This window comes from Acipenser ruthenus, chromosome 17, assembly GCF_902713425.1.
Source record: "Acipenser ruthenus chromosome 17, fAciRut3.2 maternal haplotype, whole genome shotgun sequence".
Lineage (NCBI taxonomy): Eukaryota > Metazoa > Chordata > Actinopteri > Acipenseriformes > Acipenseridae > Acipenser > Acipenser ruthenus.
In genome coordinates, this window is record NC_081205.1 from 25,772,563 (window position 1) to 25,784,317 (window position 11,755).

The following is an 11,755-nucleotide window of genomic DNA, read 5'->3' on the forward strand; positions in this document are numbered from 1 at the left end:
GCAAAGGTAATACCCAATTGTTTTTACAACACTTACATGCAAAGGTACTGTCTCATCAATGCACAGATAAGGTTACATTTTTGGATCAGATTCATGTATATCCTCGGTAATTGCAATTTGTATCACAACCATGATGCTTGGCCACTCTCTATACAGAATCTTATGATACAAACGATTTTCCTTTGGTAATTATAAAATAAAAACACATTCTAATCACTCACATCTGGAGACTATGCATTTCTGCAGACTATAGAATAGCCCTGTTTGTGTACATTATCTCTTCATACTCAATGCTGCAGTGTTTTGCTGACATCAATGGGGATCACTCTTAGTGTGGTCCTTCTGGTTTTAATGCTGTCCGGGTACTGTTGTCCTTGGCAGATTCCAAGTTCTATACTGCTATGCAGACTGTGAATATTTTTTCCAGACATCTGCTAGATTGTAGGTCCTGCTCATGCTTGCCCCGGCTATAGATAGGCCTCTCTTGAACTCAGCTAGATCTTTGACTTCTACTGTGAGCATGCTGTTATTTTATGTGCAGTTTATGTGTACACATCCACCCACAAGACTTGGCTTTCTGACTGGATTGTCTTTTGTGGTCTTCTGCTCCAAAATAGGATCTCAATCTCATGCAACCTACCTGTACCTTAATTCAATTTTCATTCTCTAAATGTAGTATGATGTTTTTAAACATCTCTTATTTGAGGAGTGAATCTAAAGTTTCTAAAGGTCATGCAATCATGCTGGAAGATACCATTAGAGCTTCCATTCACAGCTCTGTGAGTGCACTTCAATCCAGAGCTGACCCCTGACCTCTGACCCCTGACCCATCTCTGCCATTCAGTCCTGGGCCTTCCTCAAGCTGAGAGTGAAATTTGTGCCAAATTCTGTGGTGGTTTTGTAATGTGGATTAATATCTATAGGGGCTAGATTGAGACCACCAAACCAATTTCACCGCTGCTCTACCCAGCCCCATGAATCCAGTTTTACTAAACCATTTAGAAGAATAAAAAAAAGATGACACTCAAGCTTCGATGTAAAACTCCCACAGTCGTGCCAGTTCAGCCATGAGGTAAAAGACAACTGTGAAATGGAACAGGGAGCAGGAGTATGATACTAAATCGATTCGTTCGAAAGGGCCATAGCTACACCCCTCATTAGCACAAGTTAAGAGTTGCTTTCATACATGTTAACTATTGTTGAGCCTTGTGCTGCCCTGTGCAATATAACCAAGTGGGTTATTTTACAGCTTGCCTTCCAATTCAGTGGTTCCCTCTTAAGCCCCATTAACAATGACATAAATTAGAGTCAGCTAATTATGGTTCATGGCACAAAGCAGGCCTGCAGTAATTAGTGGTGCCTTTTGACACAGAAGCACTGGGAGGTCTTTGCCAATAAGAACATTCCATCATCAAGCATACAGCATATTCCTATCAGATCGTTTAATTCATCCACATTCATGAAATATCTGAATGCGTAACTTCAAGTACGGCTTCAAGTAGTTCCTCGGTTGTGGAACTTTATTCTGGTTACCATTAGGGAGGTTGAAACATTGGAGTCTAAATGGAAAGCATTTTTTTATGTGCTTTTATGTAATGGGTTGTACAGTAACTGGAATGTATGTAAATATTTTATTATAGTCATCTTGTATTGTTTTTAACTTTGTACATTGCTTTGGGATGCCAAGGCATGAAGGGTGTTATATAAAAATAATTGTGTATTGTATTAATACTGTAAATATACCTTGCAACTGGTAAATAAATACATGTTCTGTCACCTTAATGTATTTAGTAACATACCTTCAGGAAGGATATTACATGAAATGTAAAGCATTGGTTTATAAATCTATTATGTTTTTGTTCAATGCCAATTCAATACTATGTCATTAGCTTTCTAGCTCAACTAAATCTTTCATACAAAAGCTTAGATCTATGAACCACAGCCATACCTAAAGAAGGTCACAGATTACAGGTGTAAAACATTCATGCAGGTAGTAAATACAATACAGATATTTACAGTTGATAAATTGTACCCTAACCTTTCCCATTGCAGACGTTAATGAATGTACTACTGACAATGGGGGCTGTCAGGACCAGTGCTGCAACACCATTGGGAGCTATTACTGCAAGTGCCCTTCAGGCCAGCAACTCAGGGAGGATGGGCAGTCATGTGAGGGTAAGAAGTTTTCAGAAGTCATTGTTTTGCAGGTTTGCAGTGGTTGGCCAAAATATCTTCAAAACAAATCAAGAAAACACTGAAACATTTAAAAATACATTTTAATATAATTTACAAAGAGAGTTTAAATGTATTTCTTCAATTCCAGCATTCCTAAAATAATGAAAACATTTTTTTTTAATTAAAATGCTATTTAATTCATATAAACAATGGTAGATCTAAATATAGACATTGTTTAAAACGCTGCACTCACAGTAGATAAATGTAAACTTTTCATATGAATAAGAAAGTGAACTTACGCTTTGCCAAAACGGTATAATTCAAGTAATATGTCTTATAGTGCCTTGTGAAAGAAGCTCAAAGTTCAGCATCAAAACCTTAGAAATGTAAAAATAATATTCAAATCTCCCCAAGGTGCCTGAGAGGGACAGTGTATGTACAAAACAGTGCATTCTAATCAGGAGGTCATTTTCTCCAAAGCTATCAATCTGTCAGTATTTTAGAATCCATTAAGCTTTTGGTCTTTTTCTGACATGCTTTCATCTATGAAACCTACCTACTCCTGGCATATTAAGCAATTAATGTCTACAAAAAAGCATTTTTGTTTTTAACAAATGCAGCAATACTTATTACCTTAGAAACTCAAGCCAGCTTACCCTTAAGGATCCGTTAGACTTCAGAGCTATGCCATGTTTCCTGACACTGCTGGCTATGACCTGTTACCTCTGTTGTGTCGCAGTATAATGTAATAACCACATGCATGAGCTAATTTTATATGATCTGTATGCTGAAGAAAGGTATCCATTTGTAAAAGAATGAATGTCCCAGGACATATCCTTTTGGATGAGATGTAAAACCAAGGTCCTATTGTAAGTGACTCTGCAGCAGCAGTTATTTATGCATAGTTCACCCCCTAGTCTGTAAGTCACTTTGGATAAAAGCGTCTGCTAAATGACTCATTATTATTATTATTATTATTATTATTATTATTATTATTATTATTATTATTATTATTATTATTATTATTATTATTGCCACCCCCCATTATTCAGCATTTTTACACATACATTCACTTATGACTTATTTTACTCTGTTCATAAGGACATCATTCTGTAATGATAAGGAATTACTATAATCACAATCTGTAAAGATATTACTTTTACTCTTAATAAGTTGTCATATTGCATGTCTCTTAACTGGGGTATTTGAAAGGGCATTTTCAACACAAATTAATAAAGGAAAGTGGAAAATCTTCTTTTGTGCATAATAAAGGTGCTTTTATGGCATTTAGGTTATGGGACAGAGAATGGGACACACCCAATCTTTGTAATGTAAAAAATCTTCCCTTTTCAAAAGAAATAATTACTCCTATTTGGAAAAATACTAAACCTCCACACAGATTTTCGACATAGTAAGTATGGTTTTGAAATACTGGAAAACCTATAAGCACAACACAAAAAATAGTGTGTTTACATACCTCCTCTGTGGACAGCTATGGAAAAGAATCACCATTTCATAATTTCTGTACAGAACTTTTTTTTCTTCTTCTGAATAATATAATGATATTTGAGTGATATTTGAGTGTTCCCAGATACATGTTTTAATCACATTAGAAGTGAAGAGATGGATGCCTTGGCAACCAACGGTGGACAACTTTTAACATCACTTCATCTAACACATGCGCACACATATGGAGTGGCTTAATTAATCTTAAAGTTAAAAAACTAGACTCAGCAAATTGCGATCTGAAAGGCCTATGAGAGTCTAGGATAAAAGCCCCAAAACCACCACAGTTAAAATAATACAAATATGACCCTTTGTTTACAGAATCTAGCATTCTTTGTATGTCTGTAAAACAGTTTGAACTCCAGGGAGGTTTCCCAGTTTAAACAATCTCTATATTTCGATCTACAACCCATATTAATGAAATAGATCCCTATGTCTCTTGATTAATTTTGGAATGCCAGATTGAATTATTTCTTCCCTTCCGTAGTCAGCATGAGATCTACAAGCTGTACCACACTTTACAGGTTCATCCTGGTATAAGCAGCATGCTTATTTTTCATAGTAAGTTAATCTCCCAGCCCACTCTTCACTATAAATTGTCAGGCTTCAGAAGATTGGAATCAATGACCTCAGTGGCCAGGATGCCGTGCTGGTTTAACTCCTCAGCTGTCATTTTCATGAAAGGGAGTAAAGAGAAATATGTCTAAGAATGGGGATAAAATACCCTGGCAAAGTAAAATAGGGCTCAATCCAGATAGCGAGAATTGTACCATGTTATGTCATCTTTTATCATGACATTAACGATTTTTGGCAGCTGTCAGGCAAAAATATGAGTTCTACATCCATGTTGTCTGGGAACAATGACATCAAACTGAAAACATGCTTTGAAAACATGTCACATGTCTTTTTACCCCTATGCAGTATTGTACAGTATTTTGCTAATTGCTCAGTATATACTCAAGGGCCTGTAGGTTGGAGGTTATGATTACATTTTATAAGATCAATTGGTGCTGAGGCAGCAACATGTCAGGAGATGAAGGATGCATTAGGAAAACAGGCATGGTAGATTTATTTAGCATATGTGCAATTTAATTATCCTTTGAGGAACATTAAGATATTCCATCTCCAAAAGTGCCTCTGCTCTCCAGTGACTAATCTAGGAAAAGTACTGATATACAGGACAGTACACTGTGGTTTCTGCCTTCCTTTTCTTAGTTGTACAAGGAAAACTTTCAGACTGTTGGGTCTTTTGTGAGTGACCATCAGAGAGCATTTAAAGTCTGTTAATAGAGCTGTAGGGCTTGTATACTTTTAAATTGATTTTAAATGTATTCTTCCATGGCGTCTTTACATTGCTAGCCTAAGGGGACCCTTTTAAGACATAAAAGTGTGGCCTTTTTTTGTAAATTAGTGGTCTATCCAAACTAATTGTATGTCTAAAATCACCACTATCACAATCACATGTGCTTCTGTTGTTCGGTGACGGAAAACAACAATTAAATTCGAATTAATTTCATTTTGCTGCCATAATTTAAAAATTGTTTTCAAAATTAAATCCTGGCATGGTAATCAACAACCAAGAACAAATTGTAAACTTTTTTCTCCCATGTACTTTTCTTGGAAGTTTATGGAAAAAAAAGAATGAATATGCATTTGGCATTTTCCAGTGAAGTTCATAAGTACCGGCTGTCACAGCACAGTGACAATCACAGTAAACAAGCTTCATTTCCCTTCCAGATGATGATGAGTGTGCTGTTGTGAATGGAGGCTGCCAGCAGACCTGTGTGAACACTCAAGGATCCTTCTCCTGTGAATGTGATGCTGGATACCGGCTGCACACTGATGGGCGCACTTGTATCAGTAAGTCAATGTTGGGCTGATTTGCTATTTTGAAACCTTGTCAAAGAATGTGCCAAATTACTGCTGGAATCCCTTGAAACCACTCCACTAAGGCAGATGGCTGACAACAAACCAAGTATTCGTGAATCTGTCATTTAAAAAAAAAAAAAAAAAACCTTTACTAACCATTATTGAATGAAAAAAATAAAATAAAATATAGTTTTTAACTAAAATATGTAGGCTACTTAAAATCTATTATAAAGTTACTTGATATCTATGTGTCTCAGTAATACCCTCCACCCCTACTTTAAACAAATTACAATCTGTTCTTACTCAGTCTTATCCAAAATCTGCTGCTTGAATTACTATAACATTAGCTTTAATCATGCTTTTTGACTTTTCACACCTATAGTAACTTTTAAATTAGGGCAATTCACCACTGAAGTCTGTAAAAAGTGAGCTGCTGAACTTTAGTAGCTGTTTTATACAGCAACACTTTTTTAAAAGATTGGAATTTAAATTTGTATTACTATTTTTTTTTTTTTTTGCACGCTGCATTTAAATATAAAGCCGCCAAGTCTGCTTGAAGTATTAAGAAAGCTATTCTAAATGTTAAAATCAGAATTTTGTTTTTTGAACCCTTTAACTTCAATTGACAGAAGTAATAAAATGGAAAAAAAAAAACAGTAAATCCAGGTTACTAACTCCAGCAGTCTGTTGAACTCATCAATTTATAGAACCCCTCCCCCTTCTTAATGGCTTGACTGTCATCAGTTCTTTCTTTAGGTGACCCTGTAGTCCTGGACCTGACTCCCTATATCAGCACTTCAATAAATCAGCTTGGTTAACAAGCATGGAAAGGACATTAGCTTGGGACATAGTGATGTCCTTTTGAAGAATTTTAACATCTTATATAATGTTCATATTGCTGGGTGCCTCTTTATAACTGTGGTAGGCTATACATGGAGTTGATAAATGTAATAAAATGTTTTATTGCAGCTGCTTTTGAGACTAGATCTGTGGATTGACATATACATGACTTCATATAAGGTGGTTAATTTGTAGTGTGTATTCATTAGCTTATGCATGTTTGGCTATGTTTTTGCTTTAATACATTTAATACATCTTTTGATTGTACTTTAATGCAGGGACACAAGCAACTCAATTGCACTATTAAGAGTCATGTATAAAACAAACAATGACCACTTGTATTTTGTTAAAACCAAAAGGCTATTTTTAATTTTAAGGTTTACATGAAAACAAATCTGTCAATGCAACACCACTTCAATGCACTTCATTTTTTATATATACTGTATATGTGTGATGATGATGATGATGATGATGATGATGATGATGATGATGATGATTATATATAATCATCATCATCATTATCATCTTCAGCCTTTTTCAATCCACTGCTGGATGAAGGCCTCCCCAGGATTGTTCCACAAAAGCCTGTCTGCTGCGTCTCTCATCCATGTTGATCCGGTGTGTTTCCTAATTTCATCTTGCCATCTTCCTTTGAGGTCTTATGCCTCAAGAGGAAAGTCTTCGACCAATGCGTGCTGCCAGTGCTAACTTACAGATCCCAAAACTGGACCCTCAATACAAAAAAAAAAAAAAAAAATTGTAGTTATTTGCAGCCATTTTAACTAACAGCTGTTGCTTTAGAGAACACTTTGTTTATGTCAGTTCACAGGCCTATATCTTATCACTACACTTGCTAGGTAATTGTGTTTTATAGGTGAGGTTTACTTTGCAATGGCATTTGGATTTGTCTCCCTTTTATTAGCATTTTATTCCACCAACACTTGCAATTGTGTGTGTTTTTTTAATTTATATTTTTCATCTTGATGTTTGTCAGAGGGAGTGATTGACGTGTTATTATTTACTGGCGGGCATAACATGCCAACAGAACCCGAATACTGACAAACCAGAAACCAAAACAGACCTACAGGGGGAAAGTTACAGTATGTCAACATTTAAATCCACATTTTCCATCTCGTTTCGTTGGTAGCACTGAGAAGGCAAAGGTCATACAATGACTCAAAAAACAAGTTCAGGAAGAAAAACAGAAGCAAAAAAATGCTTTTAAAAACTTTTTTTCTATCGACATTTTATGACCATTTTTGATTTGTTAAGACAGTGAAATAAACCAAGGCAATAATACAAATACAACACAAATTGCTGTACAAATCAGTCCTGTAATTTGCAAAGCTGCATTTTGAATATTTAAATATTTGCCTTTGCGATTCCCAGCAGTGGTTATGCTTTGAAGTGTATGTTCCAGCTTTAAGGACTGAAATTGTGTAAGGTAGGTAGTCTCGCTATGCGAATGATTTTGGTAAATTAAACTACTTATTTGTCTGCATCCCTTACATATGGGTCTCTGCTATCACAATAATCTTCAAAGTGTTTTGAGTGTAATGAATCTGGGATTGGCACCAAAACAAAGAAGTCCCATAGAGTTCCAGCTGCAATGCCTAGACATGGCTGCAAGATGAATGAGGTGAACAGGACTCAGAAGCAAAGCTGAAAGAAACCAGATTGTTCTGGCTCTTCTTTGTGTGATACTCTGAAGAACAAAACCTGTGCCTGTGGGGATTTGTCATTTTTCACTAGCTGCATACATTTACAATTTTAAAGGTACAAATAATATTGCAAGAGAAACTATATTCCGCTTGTCGATAAACACTGCACATGGTAAAAGTTATATTCATAACGGTATGTAAAGTGATTTCAGGACGTTTTCAGTGTTGTACCTTATGAATTGGGAAAACACAATTGTGAAAATTGTAGGAAGGCACTCAATTCTTCACGGCAGTATGTTCTTACTGTTTATTTTCTTCCTCCCCCTTCAACTAGCTGTGAACTCTTGTTCTATGAACAATGGTGGTTGTGAGCATGAGTGTGTAGATATTACTGAAGATCATTACAAGTGCCAGTGCCGTCCAAACTACCAGTTAAAAAGAGATGGCAAACACTGTGAATGTAAGTATTTTATTTTTCACAACATATATTACCTATATTAGTACAAATTTAAAGACAAGACATGAAGAAATGCAGTAGGCACCTTATTACACATGACTGTGTTGGGCCAGGGAACATTCAGCTATGAACTGCAAACTTGCAACCACAGGGGATACTGTATTTATGATTATTAAGAATATTATATTGTAATAACACTTCAATGACACATGTGGTTGTGTAGTTACAATGCAACAACATGCTTCATAGCCAAATGACAAATGTTGGCAGTTGGTTGCATTGATTGTAATTGCACTGTAGTTTCACATGTGTTCTGTATTTACAATTCAATTACTATCTAACCATGTAAGCATTTGCAATGTATTTACAGTGTAATTAGAGACATTTAATGTCAAGTGTTACCAGAGTCTGTGTGGCACCGACAAGTGTTGTGCAGTTAGAGTCCATGTGTGTTTTTCTTTCATATGATCATTTGCAGTGGAAATGATGTTCCTGCATTTTTACTGTAAGTCTTTTCTGACAATCAACTGCAATCTCACTGTCACTTGTTGATGTACACAGGTCGGTTCAATCATGTGTATTTTGCTTTTACAATCTATAGTGAGAGACCCATGCACGGACAGGAACGGAGGCTGTGCTCACATCTGTACAACTGGAGGTGGGTTAGCGGAATGTGAATGCAAGCCTGGGTACCACCTGTCTGATGATGGTAAAGGTTGTGAAGGTAAGAGGCTGAATAAGGAAACCGCTAGACACGATTACAGTACTTCAGATTCACATAGCTTGTTAAACATACCTTGAACCAGGAGAGGTGCACAGAGTTTGTTGCTGAATAGAACAGTTTGAATATTTGAATATACGTAAGTGCTGTTTCCCCATTTTCTATTTGCTATTTTTGTCATTTCAGACATCGATGAGTGCAGTTCAGGGATTGCCATGTGTGCTCATCGCTGTGTCAATATGCTGGGATCCTTTACCTGTGTCTGTAACCCAGGATTTGAGCTGGGTGCTGATGGGAAACAGTGTTACCGTAAGTCTCAAATCAATATAAAGTAAGATATAAAACAACTACAGTAAATGTTATCTTTTGATAGTTTTTAACTAAATTGTTGCCGCCCCAAAGTGTACAGAGATTTCAAAGATGGTATAGTTATAGGAATTCTTCTGTTTCTAAATGGTATCATAGCAGCTGAACAGGTTGAATGCAAATCTCTATTATATAGAGTTAGTCTTCAGAATGGGTAGCTAATCAGGATGTAGATACATTGCCTTCTAAAGACACCACTGTGTCGCTGTCAGTTCCCATAAGGTATGTGTTACACTGAATGTCTAAGCTGAGGAAATAGATATTGGATTAAACAACTGCTAACAGTATTTCCCCCTGTAGGTATTGAAATGGAGATTGTAAATAGCTGTGAAAAGAACAATGGAGGCTGCTCTCATCATTGTGAACATACTACCAGTGGGCCTCGCTGTTCATGTAACCAAGGTTACCACATAGATGTGGAGAGGAAGAGTTGCATAGGTAATAGTATAATGTATAGTAGCAGCACTGTTCAACATATAACACTTTAATATATAAATTGCATTATTTTGTCATTGGATGGATCTTGAGGATGTTTGCTTTGCTTTGAATACTGTGCAGTGAAGAACAAACAAAATGTAATGAAACCAAATGTTTATTTGTGTATTTTTATTTGATGTTCCTTGGTTAATTGCAACAAGTCTCAGGTTACTGTGTAAAATGTAAACACTTATCCTATTCAAATTATCAGTTCACGTCATGAAGTGTTATTTATTTATTTATTTATTTATTATTTGGGTAATGTGATGAGTCCAATCACCCTCTTTTGTGAATTGTGACATAAAATGAGTTCTAATTCCCTTATATATATATATATATATATATATATATATATATATATATATATATATACATATATCATATATATTACATATATCATATATATATATATATATATACATATATCATATATATATATATATATATATATATATATATATATATATATATATATATATATATATATATATATGATATATGTATGTGGACACTGTGGGAATTCCAGTAGGTATAATATTAAAACGCTTAGTTTAGTTTAGTTCTTAGTTTATATTTTGATTTATTACAGTTGATATATTGCAGTGCTTACACAAACATCTGTTTAATTAGAGGGGCTGTTCAGCTAATAACAAGCACTTGTCTAGTAAAGGGTGATATTCAAGCCCTTGTCATCATCATCTGTTTATTTTTGTCCCCCAGACACTGATGAGTGTGAGTCGGGAGAGGCCTGCTGCAGTCAGTTCTGTAATAATTACCCAGGAGGCTATGAATGCAGCTGTAAGGCTGGCTTCAGACTGAACACTGACGGCTGTGGTTGTGACGGTAAGGGGGAGTTGGTGACAGACACATGCTTGGATGTTATTCATCATAATCAGAGTTTCAGCATGTGCCACTCTGGGATAAGCCACAGCTCAATTTTTTTGAGCATTTTACAGCACTGATGTATCAACCAGGAGTGCATAAACCACCTATCCATGTTCATGTTTTTTTTTGTTTTTTTTTTCTTAAAGGGAATGTGATATCCTAAAGCGTGAATGTGAAATCCTAATTTGCTGATCTCCTTGGGCCTCCTTCTGATATGGTATCTAAACCTCTTCTTTTGCTTACAGATGTGGATGAATGTTTGGCTGACAATGCTGACTGTGATCATGAATGTGTCAACATGCTGGGATCATTCGAATGCTCCTGTCAAGAAGGGTTTAGACTGGATTTTGACAGAAAGACATGCATTCGTAAGTACTTCTCACTGTGTGCACATTTGTTTCTTCTATACAATGTGTACAGTGGAAAAATGCAGTAGCTACTGTGCCAAGTTCCTCGACAGACACAGAGGAACTACACTCTTTTGAGTCAGTGCAAATTTGTAGAGGTGTATGTGACCTGCAATATGGTATCAGGAGTCTTAAGTGAGCTTGTTAGGCATTCACCAAATTGTTGCATGTTTTAGACCTTAAGAGGGAATGGGGTCACCAAATACCATGACCATATAGAGCCATGTGAATTGAATCCTTTCCTTCATATTGTGACCTTTCAACTCTGTTGACTCCACCTGTTCATGATAAAGTATAGAAGCCGGGGGAGTCAACCGAGTTGAAAGGTCACAATGTCACATGATTTCTCAAAAAAAAAAAAACGACACATGGCAAAACATTTGCTGGCACA

At 36.0% G+C, this 11,755-nt stretch overlaps 1 protein-coding gene across 2 annotated transcripts in view; it reads left to right on the forward strand.

Moving 5' to 3' along the window:
• The window catches only part of LOC117423261 (multiple epidermal growth factor-like domains protein 6), a 75,382-nt gene that overhangs the window by 43,716 nt on the left and 19,911 nt on the right, over window positions 1-11,755 (forward strand). For both annotated transcript variants that reach the window (XM_058990239.1, XM_034038782.3), the window contains exons 5-12: window positions 2,053-2,175; window positions 5,419-5,541; window positions 8,386-8,511; window positions 9,110-9,232; window positions 9,416-9,538; window positions 9,896-10,033; window positions 10,793-10,915; window positions 11,203-11,325. In XM_058990239.1, the coding sequence (XP_058846222.1) occupies window positions 2,053-2,175; window positions 5,419-5,541; window positions 8,386-8,511; window positions 9,110-9,232; window positions 9,416-9,538; window positions 9,896-10,033; window positions 10,793-10,915; window positions 11,203-11,325 (1,002 nt within the window). The remainder of the gene's footprint in view (window positions 1-2,052; window positions 2,176-5,418; window positions 5,542-8,385; window positions 8,512-9,109; window positions 9,233-9,415; window positions 9,539-9,895; window positions 10,034-10,792; window positions 10,916-11,202; window positions 11,326-11,755) is intronic.